This window comes from Oncorhynchus tshawytscha, linkage group LG11 (genome assembly GCF_018296145.1).
Source record: "Oncorhynchus tshawytscha isolate Ot180627B linkage group LG11, Otsh_v2.0, whole genome shotgun sequence".
Taxonomy (NCBI): Eukaryota; Metazoa; Chordata; class Actinopteri; order Salmoniformes; family Salmonidae; genus Oncorhynchus; species Oncorhynchus tshawytscha.
The window spans coordinates 16,962,665-16,978,380 of record NC_056439.1 but is presented as its reverse complement, the minus strand read 5'-3'; the positions used below and the strand labels follow the sequence as shown (position 1 = coordinate 16,978,380).

At 41.5% G+C, this 15,716-nt stretch overlaps 1 protein-coding gene across 5 annotated transcripts in view; it reads right to left on the bottom strand.

Moving 5' to 3' along the window:
* The window catches only part of LOC112261518 (SAM and SH3 domain-containing protein 1), an 81,196-nt gene that overhangs the window by 9,489 nt on the left and 55,991 nt on the right, over positions 1-15,716 (bottom strand). For 3 of the 5 annotated variants that reach the window (XM_042329835.1, XM_042329836.1, XM_042329838.1), the window contains exons 2-11: positions 11,446-11,580; positions 11,126-11,176; positions 10,613-10,668; positions 6,198-6,238; positions 5,761-5,850; positions 3,226-3,338; positions 2,866-2,967; positions 1,139-1,271; positions 553-831; positions 168-346 (exon numbers count right to left, since the gene is read on the bottom strand). In XM_042329835.1, coding sequence (XP_042185769.1) covers positions 168-346; positions 553-831; positions 1,139-1,271; positions 2,866-2,967; positions 3,226-3,338; positions 5,761-5,850; positions 6,198-6,238; positions 10,613-10,668; positions 11,126-11,176; positions 11,446-11,580 — 1,179 coding nt within the window. Of the gene's footprint in view, positions 1-167; positions 347-552; positions 832-1,138; positions 1,272-2,865; positions 2,968-3,225; positions 3,339-5,760; positions 5,851-6,197; positions 6,239-6,353; positions 6,861-10,612; positions 10,669-11,125; positions 11,177-11,445; positions 11,581-15,716 lie in introns of those variants that run through there. The other 2 variants (XM_042329837.1, XM_042329839.1) reach the window with 2 other exon arrangements.

Here is a 15,716-nt window from a genome sequence, read left to right as displayed (position 1 = left end):
CTAAACTGTCCCCGACGAAAGATATAGAAACTACACAGTGCATACACAAATTCCTAAACGGCACCCTATATACCCTATATAGTGTTCTGCTTTTGACCAGAGCCATGTGGGTAGTGCACTATATAGGGAATAGGTTGCCATTTGGGATCAGGCCAAACATTACTCACCCCATGGTAGCTGAGTGGGCCGATTACTCTCCTGATCTCTCCATCCGTGACTGACCGGGCCATCCTGGGTCCATCCTCTCCACCACCAACCTCCATCTCTGACAGGGAAGAACCACTACCCCCGGCCCTCACGTCGCCACTGGGGCATCTCCCTGGGCTACAGGCTGGGCTGGATCCTCCTTCATCATCAGGTAAAAGGAGAGAACGTGCTCAACTCTGATCATCTTGCTTAAACAAATGAAGGGTACTTGGAACCAAAAATAGATCACATAAAAAAATAACTGGGATATAAGTAGCAATTGAAGCTTGGTTTCAATTTCATCATAGCAGCACATCTTCATAGAAAGGGTAATTTTCCTGAAAAAAATTGTGACACTTCCTTCACCTGTCTTACTGAAAGCTGTGGACAGTCGCTGGCTGGTGCTGGAGACTGTATCCAGGCTGCGGGTGTGTGTGTTGCTGCTGCAGGTGTCCAAGGAGGAGGAGGAGGGGGAGGTGGTCAGGCTGTCTGAGTCTCGAAGGTCATGAGTCAGCTGGTCGCGCAAGGCGGAGGCCAGGGAGTCAACGTGGTGACACCCGCCAGACTGCTTCTTCTGAACCCCAGAGTACAGGGACAGAGAGGACATGGCATCACCCGGGACAGGCCCAACCATACTCAGAGACTCTGGGAGGGACATGGGAGGTGACAGGAGTAAGGACAGGTTTGTGGCAGAGTAAGGGAATCGCAAGACAATGTGATGTGTAATGGATGACAACTCAACTTGGATTAGTAGTAGTAGACTTTTTTAAACAAGCCAGGTGAAGACCTCTAGAGAACAACAACATAATTTGTTGGGTATAGACTACAGACTATTTAAAGCTTCACATCTGGACCCTAATGAGACTTGTCCAAATCCTATCTGGTGCACTATGGTTTTGCCCTATTCTTCACCCTACACTTGTCATAAGACTCCTGCAGTGACCCGTCTCACCGTCAGACTCAGGCTTCTTGGACTCGTCGATCTTGAGGAGTTTCTTGCGGACCCTGCGAGTGGAGCCGACCAGCTTATGGAGCCGTCTGAACGTCCCAGACTCCTCCTGTTCACCCTCCGACTGCTCACCTGGCTGAAGATGAACAGACAAACCGGGTTGGAAGGAGAGGAGACCCAGTTAATGAGTGGGTGAGGATGATAAAGAGTCAGTCAGTAGAACTCTGAAGCCTTAAAACTAGGAAAATGGAACCTGTGAAAATAATGTACGTTTGAATGTTTATTTGACCTGTTTATAAGGTAAAGTTAGTCTTAGTGCGATTCTTCACCCTTTCCGAGAAATGCATAATGAGAACATAGCTCTATTATTGTTAAGGTAGAGACTGCATGCAGCATATGACCTCAATATAAAATAACAAAGCATCAATCCAGAGTGTAGACCTGCAGTCTATGTATAGGCACTGTGGTCGGCCTGTTTGACTATAGGCACTGTGGTCGGCCTGTTTGACTCTGTGGTTTATGCTAGAAAACTAAAGGTTTTCAAGCTGGAATACCCCCATCTACATGAAAAAAAAAAGGTCAGAGTAGTTAGAAGTGTCAGACCAAAATACCATCTCATATGTAGTGCCTGGGACAGTGGTCAGAAAAAAAAACATCCGTTTATTCACAGTGGATCAATAGTTCAGCACGCCACAGCTATCAAATCAGACGCTTTCCTGCGTCCTTTTTATATGCTTATGATGACATGCTGAATGTGCTACAGCTCACCAGAGTTAGTGAGAAAGAAACCAGATGAGAAAAAGAAACCATGGTTATCATTTCTTAAATATAACCTAGCACACGTCTGACAACATGGGCTCATCTTGTCACAGAGCATCTCATCTTGGTGAGATAAAAATGTCCACCTGATTCAGGGGCTTTCATACAGGCTACATCACAGTACGTATAGCATCTTGAACCATGAAATATAATGCCTATTCTGCCTGTCTAGAGCAGGTTTCATCTTGGCAAAAAAAAAGAGATAAGATTAAAAATGTTTGAGAGAGTACTCTATTATTTACAGAACTATAGCTGCAAATTCTTCTTGAGCAAACTCAAAGAATGATAAAGAATAGTTCAAAGTATATTCTAATAATTGGAAGATAAAGTTGAAGTCAGAAGCTGTAGCAACAACATGGAGCCAAGAACTAGCAGGAAAACAAGTGAAGTCTCCAGGAAAATGTGCATCAATTTAAAGCTCAAAAGCGCAAACACTTTGGTTTTGATGGGGATACACTACAAACAGGGAATTAGGTTTTAGAATTGTATTTTTTTAAGTGACAGTAGGAGGATAGAGAAAATGGCCGTGGGAAGAGATGACAGAGCGAGAAACAGAGTGAGGCCATCCAGATGAATCTGAAATATGTGGGCTGGACCTGAGCCCCCTAATCACCCCAACCATGCAGAAAAGAGCTGTGGCCTGCATAACACAGCACAGTGCTGAATCTACCCACTCACAGCAACACAATAGGGGGTTAAGCAGGTGCTTTGACTGGGATGAATAGAGGGCTGCCTGTTGGGAAAGGGCCTGGAGTGGGCAGGTTGCAGGTTACACCACACAGAGAGAGACAGAGGGGGGCATAAACACCTCACTAGCCTTGTTAGATGGCAGAACGATGAGCGCATACGGTATACACCAAATCCATACAGAGTGACAACACTTATATCCATGAGTTATTAGTGACACTTACATTGCAGTTGGAGGACTCGTTCAGGGTTGGACTGGGCGCATCAGGCCATTCTGTAAGATCAGTGCTGCAGCTCTGTCTGCTCTGGCTCTCAAACTCTTTCAGCTGTGAGGAGGAGAGGGGAGAAAAGAGAGGAGAAGGAGACTCGATAAGTATCCAATATGGCACGATAAGAGCTAAAGAAGCACAATAAATACGTGATCAAATCAGACTTGTATTCCCTCGTTATAAATCCTACCGAGATGCTCAATATCCAGTAATTGCAGAGGACTCCTACAGTACATCCTGAGAAAAGAGATCCAGTACAGTATCTGGAGGAAAATACATCACACGGTAGGAAGACAGGACGTGACATCATCATACCCTTGCCAAGGCCTCCTCCACGCTTATCATCTTCTCCTTGACCATCATCATCAGCTGGATGCGCTCTTCATCACTCATAGTGATGTCACTGGCTACAAAACCTATGTCCTCACCTGGTAAATAGAACACAGGGAATTTAAGAAAACCCCTTTTTCAAATGTTAGGAACAAACTGTGTTTGTAACTCATAGAAACATCAACATGTGTAGATATTTGTAAATATGTATGTACTGTGTATATTATAGGTACTTAGTTGTATTAGTAGTTGCAGCAGTTGTTTTTGTTAGTTGTAGGCCTATTTGTAGTTGTACAACTTTTCTGTTAATGTAAGTTTAAAATACGTATTATTATTATTATTATTTCATTGTTATTAGACAGTAGTTGCCATATTATTGTTGTTACTAAGTATCGTGTGCATTTTTTAAATATATATTTTTTTACACTATTGAAAATGAGATGGTGCATCTCAAAACGGATTTATTTTTTAAAATCATATTTAAAATGTATTATTCCCCCCCCCCACACACACCAAATACCAACAAACATATATGAACAACAACTTCAACGCAAACAACGACGACATCTCTTCCGCCCAGACCCACATGCTCACACACCGTCCCTAGTGCCTGCATTGTTTGCCACATGGGCTGAAACGGCACCATTTTGTTTCTCTCCGTAGCCCACGCACTTTCAATAGTTAAATCATGAATCGTTTGATTTTTCCATTGTGTTAATGATGGCGGATTCATTGAATTCTAAGGTTTTTAGTAAACCTTTTCTCAAGATGAGTGTCTAGTAGAGAACCATCCAACCCATCGGGTATCTCACAACACCCCCATATGCCATGTCTGGAAGTATGCAGAGATTAAAAGTACATTTAGATTGTAAGTTATGGAATACTCCGCCCACAACTTCCACACTTTATAGCATTCCCAGAAAGCATGGATTATTGAGTCTTATTAGTTTTACACTTAAAACATGACTCTACCATTGTGCTGTAGAATTTGTGAATTGTGTGTAATAAATTCTATACATTAGTTTATACTGTATTAAGGGTACATTTTCATTAACTGTAATTTTGTTAGATAAGCTCCAACTTTCCCTCCATTTTATGCCAAAAATAGTTCTTGGTTCCAATAGTTTATATTTTCTAATAGATTGGCAGTTGGATAGGCTCTCTGCAAGGTTTTGTATATCTTACCTATTCAAATTAACATCCTTTTCTGACTCAAATAAGATTCTCTCAAGATTGCTCAGACATTTCGTGATATGTAACTTTTAAGTTGCATGTATTTGAAACTGGTCAGTTCAAAATTCCTTTTTTAATTCCGACACGGAAATAAATGTATTTCCTGTTACCAAGTCATTTACGATTTCTATGCTTTATGTTTTCCATTTGGACCAATTTATCTGTGAATTCCGAAACGCTCTCCAAGGATTGTTCCATAAGGGTGTGTTTTTGGGGAGTGATATTGGTTCGTGTAGAACACGTTTCATTTTCTTCCATATTGTTATAGGGTTTCTAACTATGAAGTTAATGTCCTTTGCTTTATCCATTTAAATTTCACACGTAAAAAGATTCTGGGGATGAACATGCACATCTTCAATATGTGCCCATTGCTCCTCTTTAGTGCATTTAACTATATGTCGTGAGTAAAAGCCTTGGGTAGCGAGTTGATACAATTTCAAGTCTGGAAGGTTTAAATCACCCTTAGACTTCGGGAAGATGTAAAACTTTCCTTTTTAAATTCTATGAATTTTATTTACCCATATAAAGTCTGTTATGACAGAGTATACTTTTTTAAAGAATGTATTTTGTGGGGTAATTTGTATTACCGAAAATTAATACAAAAACTGTGGGCGCAAAGCCATTTTAAAAGAGGTTTATTCTACCTGTGAGAGTTAAGGAAAGATTATTCCATTGAATGAGATCTGCTTTCATATGGATGAGTAATGGAATACAGTTATCTTTATATATTTGTTGTCACTTATTATTTATATACCTTTATTTAACTAGGCAAGTCAGTTAAGAACAAATTCTTATTTTCAGTGACGGCCTTGGGTTAACTGGGTTAACTGCCTGTTCAGGGGCAGAACGACAGATTTGTACCTTGTCAGCTCGGGGATTTGAACTTGCAACCTTCCGGTTACTAGTCCAAGATCCTATTGTCATTATTATTATTATTTTTTATACGTAAATGTTAAATACTGAGATTTCTTTGTATTCTGATTTTTTTTTAGCAGTTTTCAATATTGGTCAGGTATATCAGGAGATCTGCAAATACGTTTTGTTTATATTCATGTTTCCCGCCGCCCCCCAGCACACGCCGTGCGGGATCGGATACCAGTCCCAACACTCTCCTATACACTTCCCGCTTACCAGTCTTCCCTTCATTTCAGTGCAATAAACACGGTAAAAATACAAAATGAGATAAAAAAAAAACAGCTGCAGTGAGAATGGGACGCAGTTCCCTGACTTGTGTGATCAGAAATATGTTGGGTAAAGACGGAGGATGTATACAAAACAAAAACATACCTCTCGTAGTCTGCCGCACGACACCTTTCTGCGACTTCCGGAAATTCTGCCAGAATGACTTGTTTTTCAGTCTCTTTCCGTCCCATTTTCCTAAACAAGGAGGTACAGTAGGGTTTAAAACAGGTAAAAACCACACTGCCCCATACAATGGCTACCCCTAGCAAACTTTCAAAATATGTAGATGGTTTTTTAGGTTATGCATATGTAGTTGTTCCAAAATATAAACACACATTAAATTGGGTCTCAATTGTGATAAAAACAAAACTGTCCAAGTTCAATCTTCAAATGAGGTACTATTGTAGTACATTTGTAGTCAGACACAATGACAACAGTTGTGTTTGTAGTTCCACACAATTTAAAATGTCAAGTAATCACATGATATATGACCAAGACCCATCAAACCACAGAACTGATGATAAAAAATAATAAAAACATACCCCCTGACGCATCCTCAGAACTTGATTTATGCACGGACAACCTAAAAATAAACCAAGATTGAATCAAAAACAAGACAGATGGCACAAACAAAAAAAACACAATCAAAGAAATAAAAAGATGCAGACTCCAGTCACAGACATCATCATCATCATCACCTGTTTTCCAATGCAATTTTCTTCATTGTATCCTGCTGCTGCTATCCTACTGTACAGTCTTCAAACAAAACACTCCTTCATCCACTGAGTTCTCTGTCCCTGTTCAAGAATTACAGACGCGTGCACTGTCCCTAACAAATATGCACTACCGTATCCCTCACAAACGTGCACTGTCCCTCGTGCCACTGGACCCGGCCAGTACAGTGCAGTGTTAGTGGGGGCCGTTCCCAGTGGTCAGTCCAGATGGGAAAACATCACGCTGTCAGTCTGCTAGACAGGAGGTCAGATCACTGAGGCTCTCTCAACAACAATAGAGGCTTTTCACCACCCCGACTGCCTGGGTTTTACTGACTGCACTCACTTCAACACTACAGCGCTTCACGTGGCCTCCACATTACCCTCTCGCGCTCATATTTGTCTCTCTCTCTATCGCTGTTGTCTCCCTCTCCAACTCTCTCACACTTGCGCTTTCTGTGTCTACCGGTCAGCCTGGCTCCTCACTCTCTGTCTCGCACCACTCTCTCTCTCCCAATCTCTCTCCTCTGACATCAGCTGATCGTCTCTAGCAATCAGCAACAACTATCATTCCCCATCGACACAGTTCTACAGGTGGCCACAAGAGGGTGCCTTGCCTAAAGTCACAGCAAGCCCAGTGCTGTACAACCTTTCCCTCAGCAAGATTAGTAGAAATCAAAGCTCTTTTGTTCTGGTAGTTTATGAAGGGAACCAATTCTCAGAGGTGGCTACTCAAAACCAGCATACTGTATAAAGTCATGTTACTTTGAGGTGATTTGGGCTTACTTTTTAGAGCATGCTAACAGGAGTTACTACTCTTCTCATTGTTTGCACTGGACAATGCTAAAACTAAAAGGTGTAACTAGCCAAGTAAACAAACTTAAATCTGGTGTTAATGAGTGTATAGTACCATGTTATTACTCATTACCCAGATTCCTCCTTTCCTCCCTTATTTCTCTCACCAATTCCCCTGCGTTCACAATATGACCATCTCCAAACACACAATAGGGGGAAGGACAGGACATTTCCTGTTGGTATACTAGCAGAGGAACACTTCATAAAGGTGGCTGGAGGTCATCAGGACAGGAAGTATGAAACATTTCCTCACACTGACTAGGGGCTGCATGCCAAATGGCACCCTATTGACCAGAGAGCACCCTGGGGGCCTCAAAACAAGTGCACTAAATAGGGAATAGGCTGCCATTTGAGACAGTACCTATGGGGATAATGTATGAAAGGGAATGACCGTCTTACGAGGGTCATTCTACAGAAGTTAAATACTAAAACTTTGCATTGCATATGTGAAATCTTGTCCTGACTTCCTTACATCCCACTAAATGTGTCACTACCGAAACATAGTGAAAAGTTGCAATAAAGGGAGAACCATGCACAGTAGCGAATTTTGATACATTTTTGAATACAGATTCATTTTATTAGCATACAATATTGACCAAATAGTAAAAAACAGGACTTTTAAACTGACTTTAAAAACCTTAAAATGTCATTTAGAGAAATATTGTCTCTATTTTTCCCTGTAAAATGTTCAATGTTGATTTTATGAATGGATCCGAAACGTATTGATTGAATTACTTACACATCTAATTATGTCAAGTTAGATTTTAAAAATGGTCACTTTTCCCATCTTATTTGTGGCAAACTATTAGGCGCGTTGGTAGTGACATTTTTTCTTCGGTTGTGACCTGGCGTATACATTTTGAACTTAAATGCTTCCATATCGAATGGGGCACATGTGATTCACATCATTAAAAGACACGTCTTTCTGTCTGCGTCTGCCTTTTCACTCCTGCCCTCGTGCTCCTCTTGTCCCTCTCAGATAAATATATCACAGAATTTGACTTACTTTCCCTCTTCCTTCCTTCTAGCATTTATTTCTACATCAGATATTCTTGATATTGCACAGGGTCTGTTTTTACACTCTCTGTCCTCTCTTACTGTCTGCTGTACTTTGACATGTTGGCACCTTATGGATGTCCCTGTCCTTCAATAATTCAAAAAAAGAATCAAACATATAAATAATTACCTGTGTGTTTAAATGTAGAACATTTAAGCTAAAGAAAAATGTCAAATAATACAGTGGACTAACAATCAAGAGTCAATCATAAGCTAGGTTTCCATCCAATTGGCGACAGATTTAATGAAAATATTCTAAAAATCTGCATTAAAAAATTTTGTATTTTTCCACCATAGCTGTGTTTCCATCAAATTATCTTGTTGAGGATAAAAGGATGTGCGTGATGACTTGATTTTTATCTCCCTCACCAACTTCAAACATCTGCTGTCTGAGCAGTTAACCGATCGCTGCAGCTGTACATAGTCTATCGGTAAATAGCCCACCCATTTTTACCTACCTCATCCCCATACTGTTTTTATTTATTTACTTTTCTGCTCTTTTGCACACCAATATCTCTACCTGTACATAACCATCTGATCATTTATCACTCCAGTGTTATTAATCTGCAAAATTGTAATTATTCGCCTATCTCCTCATGCCTTTTGCACACAATGTATATAGACTCCCCTTTTTTTTCTACTGTGTTATTGACTTGTTAATTGTTTACTCCATGTGTAACTCTGTTGTCTGTTCACACTGCTATGCTTTATCTTGGCCAGGTCGCAGTTGCAAATGAGAACTTGTTCTCAACTAGCCTACCTGGTGAAATAAAGGTGAAATAAAAAAAATATTTTTAAAAAATGACATGGTACACATGAAAATACATTTTGCGGTTAAATTCCCAGGTGCCTAATAAAATTTTAAAAAACAAGCAACTTCCTTCAAACTGGACGCAGAGACATAAAAATGGTATCCACGAGTTCATCTGACTCAGGGGATAGAGATTGGATTTTGATTTATTAGGATCCCCATTAGCGACAGCTAGTCTTACTGGGGTCAGACATATCACCAAAATACATTAGACAAAAGACTTGACCATTTGCATACATTTAAAAACATTAAGATGTAGTGTGTGTGTGTGCGTGCATCTATGAGTTAACACACATCAGTACATACACACAAGTAGGTCACATGGGGGAGAGGCGCTGTGCCGTGAAGTGTTGCTTTATTTTATAAAACCAGGTGTGCTGTTCACTTTGCTATAAAATATGTAATGGAGTTCCATGTACTCATGGCTTTGTATAAAACTGTACGTTTCCTTGAATGTGTTCTGGGCCTGGGGACTGTGAAAAGACCCCTGGTGGCATGTCTGGTGGGGTAAGTGTGTGTGTGTCAGTGCTGTGTGTAAGTTGACTATGCAAACCATTTGGAATTTCCAACACGTTTCTTAAATAAAAAGAGCTTCATTGCCAAAATCCTGAAGCATCCATTTAATGAATCCCCATAGCGAGCATATGCCTGGCGAGCTTTAATGTATCAGATGTACATCCCAGCAAACATATATTTTGTCTCAAAACCGTACTTGACATATTTCTTGAAATATTAGATGTTCGGTGGGGACACCTCAAAGAGACATGAAGATGTAGCAACTCACAAATTTTCTCCACAATGTTTGCAGATAAGACTACTCACCATGTGGCCATGCTGGAGAGGGGTGTATATCACCAGGTGATATGTGTATGGGTGTGGCTTAAGGCACATTCATTCTGCAGTCTTTTAATGGCTGTGTTTCGGTAGTGCCATCAAAAAGGTAGGACAGCATATGTTTGAATTTTTTTTTTTTACATGCTTAAAAATATACAAAACTAATTATTAGGTCAGTTTTCTTTCAAATGTAATAATATAACAATTCAAGATGGTCTACTGAAATAAGTGTAATTCATTGTACATCTAAAATCATGAATTGTGTTTAGGAATCCAGGGTTGGGACCTCCACCTCAATATAAATAGGTGTATAAAACAATGACTTTGTGCTATATTGATTAAAAAAACATGTTTATTTTTGCCTTGGAATTAATTAGAACATAGATCATGAAGTACGTTTGGAGACTTAACCATTTTAGTTTCTTTGGGGTGGGTCAGCAATTTACACCACTTCTGTAGAGTCGCCAAAATACCTCCCAGGAGTTTGTCAATTTATAGAAAGACATAACTCATTTCACTAGGACATGAAGACAATGTATGGGACTGCTATGACTTTCCTACGTCTCTGATCGACAACACCAATTCAACTACATACAGCATGAGGACGTCACAATATAACACACGGTACACTAAACACAAAGGGGAGACAATACCGTTGACGACTACTTCAGTATCTCTACGGTCTTACCTTCTCTCTGTCTCGGGAGTGGACACAGTGCTACTGCTGCTCAGCCCTAGCGAATCCTGTAGAGAACAGAACACTGCAGTCAGACAGGCAGGCAGGCAGGCAGGCAGGCAGACAGTCAGACAGGCAGGAAGGCAATGGAAACTGACAAACTTTGAGGAACCACAGTCTAGCTTACTGGCAGGCATTTGGTTTGGAACTCTTAATGTGCATCTCATTGGCCACAAAAAGGCTACAGTGCACATTCCTCGGGTGCATTTAAAAAAAATGTTATTTCCGGACACATATTAACAGTATGCATTACAAATAACAAGGCCACAGAGTTTCCATTACAGACAGTGAAACGGGAATTTGTGATCAAGGAAAACCAAGATGTTATAATGCCATAATGACAGGGCTGTGATCTGGTTCATCGCAGCTCTTATGTCTGCAGGACCAGGGCTGAGGAAATCCCTCCTCCCAGAGGGTGAACATACAATAGGGTCAAAACCAATAGGGAGAATAGGAGTCCGTCACCTGGATCTGTGAGGGAAGCTGCAGTGATGTGGGCACGAAGTCAACCTTTTCCTGAAACGCACAGAGGCAAATTAAGGAATGACAACATCTGAGTCAATCAGCATTTCAAAACATAAATATCTTGATAAATGAAATGGACAAAATTGTAAGATGTCACCCTAAACTCACACACATATTAGAGGATTTAAATGAAAACCACATTTCTAAAGGCTTCCTCCACATCATTTTAATTAGAACGAAGTCTGTGCAAAGTGGGTATCCACAGATGGAAAAAAACATTGTATTCTGTATCACACTGAACATGTAATATATGATCGTACCATCTCTGACTCTGCAACTTGTACAAGTTTGCGTTTGCAGATCTCCTCCATTCTGTCTTGGACTTCAGTGAGAGAAGTGCTGTAATACTCTGAGTACTCCTGAGCCAAGTCCTCAAAGGTTCCCAACGAGCCATCCTAAAACAGAGAAGACATAGCCGTAAGAACAGCGAGGAAGTCCTACCTCACCACATAGTAAGGATCTGCATGTTACGGAGAGTCAGCATAAGCAATCACATTACATTAGACTCACATTCAGTGCATACAGTACAACAGAAAAACAGAAGACAAGTAAACTGACCATAGTTTTTTTTTTACGGAAGCCATAGGAATGTGCAGTGGTAGAGAACCAGCAAAGTGTGTTTGTGACCAGGGCCAGACCGAATGGTGTGTCTCTTTGAGCTACTGTCCTTGCCTCTCCCCAGTTGCCCATGACCCCTACACTCTCTAGACCTCCTCAGCTGTGACCCCAGAGGCATAGCGAGGGGGGAGAAGCATTGTGACGCAGCTACAGTTCTCTTTGACCTCACCACAGTCAACAGGATCAACTTGAGTCACTGTGGTATCATAGACACAGCTCAGTGTACCATAAATTATCAGGAACAGTAGGAACAGCGCCTTTTCCTTGACAGAAACCCAGGACCTCCAGGCCTACACATGACTCTGCAGAGACTTCCGACTATTGTGTCCCTTAGTGCCCTTTGTTGTATTGGCTGAAGAAAAAGGTGGGAAAAAATGTCTGGACTTTTGCAGACTCATCTCCTGCAAATGTCTTCAAAGTATTGCTAAGGATTTATCTCCCAAAATAAATGTATAAAATTAATAATATAGTGATATCGGTTCACTGTCCTACAGAGCCAGGCTGAAATCATTTAAGGCCAGGCACCAAAGGCTGAAATTACATTTATGCATCTACCTATCAATTTTTTGATTTCTTGATATTTTGTTCCATTAACATTAGTATTTTCAAAAAGTAAACCTAACAATGAAAACAACTTAATGAAAGTTATAAACTCAGCAAAAAAATGAACGTCCCTTTTTCAGGACCCTGTCTTTCAAAGATAATTCGTAAAAATCCACATAACTTCACAGATCTTCATTGTAAAGGGTTTAAACACCATTTCCCATGCTTGTTCAATGAACCATAAACAATTAATGAACATGCACCTGTGGAACGGTGTTGAAACCCTTTAATTGCTTACGTCTGTAAGCTGTAAAGTCACAGCTATGAAAACTTAGGACACTAGAGGCTTTTCTACGGACTCTGAAAAACACCAAAAGAAGGATGCCCAGGATGTCCCTGCTCATCTCCATGAAAGTGCCATAGGCATGCTGCAGCAAGGAGGCATGAGGACTGCAGAAGTGGCCAGGGAAATAAAATGCAATGTCCGTACTGTGAGATGCCTAAGACAGCGCTACAGGGAGACAGGACGGACAGCTGATCATCCTCGCAGTGGCAGACCACGTATAACAACACCTGTACAGGATCGGTACTGCCGAACATCACACCTGCGGGACAGGTACAGGATGGCAGCAACAACTGCCCGAGATGCACAATCCCTCCATCAGTGTTCAGACTGTCCACAATAGGCTGAGAGAGGCTGGACTGAGGGCTTGTAGGCCTGATGTAAGGCAGGTCCTCACCAAACATCACCGGCAACAACGTCACCTATGGGCATTAACCATCCGTTGCTGGACGAGACAGAACTGGCAAAAAGTGCTCTTCACTAACGAGTCGTGGTTTTGTCTCACCAGGGGTGATGGTCGGATTCGCGTTTACCTTCGAAGGAATGAGCATTACACCGAGGCCTGTACTGTGGAGCTGGATCGATTTGGAGGTGGAGGGTCCGTCGTGGTCTGGGGTGTCACAGCATCATCGGACTGATCTTGTTGTCATTGCAGGCAATCTCAACACTGTGCGTTACAGGGAAGACATCCTCCTCCCTCATGTGGTACCCTTGCTGCAGGCTCCTCCTGACATGACCCTCTAGCATGACAATGCCACCAGCCATACTGCTAGTTCTGTGCGTGATTTCCTGCAAGACAGGAATGTCAGTGTTCTGCCACGGCCAGCGAAGAGCCCGGATCTCAATCCCATACTGACTGTTACTTTTGATTTTGACCCCCCCCCCCTTTGTTCAGGGACACATTATTCAATTTCTGTTAGTTACATGTCTGTGGAACTTGTTCAGTTTATGTCTCAATTGTTGAATCTTGTTATGTCCATAAAAATATTTACACATGTTAAGTTTGCTGAAAATAAACGCAGTTGACAGTCAGAGGACGTTTCTTTTTTTGCTGAGTTTATTTTCTTTCATTTACCATACTACCGTCATCACCATTTTTATGACTTTTAACCACTTTAAAATGGAAACATCAATAATTTCAAAGCTCACTACATTGAATTCCACATAACTTCAAAGCCCATTTCACAGAGAATGTTAAAAAGTGGACTACATTTAGTAACCTACTTTGAAGACATGTTGATTGGGTCTAAATAGGCTTTTGGCATCCCAAAAGTCAGACTTCCCAAACACCAACTCATTTTTCTCAGCTTCAGAAGCATCTGCATTCACCAAATTTTGTGTGGTTATCCTCCGTAGATATATTCTCCGGACCTTCCCAGACGGAATTCTTGATATGTTGTAAATTTTGTGTTCTACATAACATTTTACTCTGAAAAATGCGCTAAAGATTGTTTTTTACAAATAGAAAGATACAAAAATATATTTATTCACAATCTACTCCCGACAAGTCAGGTCCTGGAGTTAACAAAACAAAAATATTTAGGCTAGGCCTCACGAGTGATGCAGCGGTCTAAGGCACTGCATCGCAGTGTTGCGGCGTCACTACAGCCTGAGGTTCAATCCAAGGCTGTGTCATTAGGGGAGTCCCATAGGGCGGCACACAATTGGCCCGGCGTCGTCCGGGTTAGTGGAGGGTTTGGCTAGGGGGGGCTTTACATGGCTCATCGCGCTCTAGCGACTCCTTGTGGGGAGCCGGTCGCCTCTAGGATGACTTTGGTCATTAGTTGAACGGTGTTTCCTCCAACACATTGGCGCAGCTGGCTTGACCTTTGCCTTTCGAGCACGTTGGGGAGTTGCAGTGATGAGAAAAGATCATAAATCACGAAATTGGGGAGAAAAAAAAGTGGTAAAATATATTTATACCCCCTTTTTCTCCCCAATAATTATTCAGACTCTTTGCTATGAGACTATAAAATAAGCTCAGGTGCATCCTGTTTCCATTGATCATCCTTTAGATGTTTCTACAACTTGGAGTCCACCCATGGTAAATTCAATTTGATTGGGCATGATTTGGGAAGGCACATACACCAGTATACGTAAGGTTCCACAGTTGACAGTGCATGTCAGAGCAAAAACCAAGGTCAAATGAATTGTACGTAGACCTCCGAGACAGGATTGTGTTGAGGCACAGATCTGGAGAATGGTCCCAAAAACTTGCTACAGTATTGAAGGTCTGAACACAGAGGCCTCCATCATTCTTAAAATAGAAGTAGTTTGGAACCACAAGACTCTTCCTAGAGCTGGCAGCCTGGCCAAACTGACAGAGTTCTAGAGTTACTTCGTGGAGATGGAAAAACCTTCCAGAAGGACAGCCATCTCTGCAGCAGTCCACCAATCAGGCCTTCATGCTAGAGTGGCCAGACAGAAGCCACTCCTCAGTAACAGGCACATGACAACCGCTTGAAGTTGGCACCTAAGACTCTCATACCATGGGAAACAAGATTCTCTGGTGAAACCAGGATTGAACTCTTTGGCCTGAATGCCAAGTGTCACTTCTGGAGGAAAACTGGCACCATTCCTACAGTGAAGAATGGTGGTGGCAGCATCATGCTGTGGGGATGTTTTTCAGCAGCAGGGACTGGGAGACTAGTCAGGATCGAGGGAAAGATGAACGGAGCAAAGTACAGAGAGATTCTTGATGAAAACCTGCTCCGGAGTGCTCAGGACCTGGGGCAAAGTTTCACCTTCCAACTACCCTAAGCACACAGCCAAGACAATGCAGGAGTGTCTTCCGGACACTCTGTCTCTGAATGTACTTGAGTGGCCCAGCCAGAGCCCGGACTTGAACCCAATCAAACATCTCTGGAGAGACCTGAAAATAGCTGTGCAGCAACGATGGTTTTTATAAGTATACATTTGCAAACATTTCTAGAAATCTATATTTGCTTTGTCATTATGGAGGTATTGTGTGCAGATTGATGAGAAAAAAACAATTTAATCTACACTGTAGAATAATAGTGAAGACAT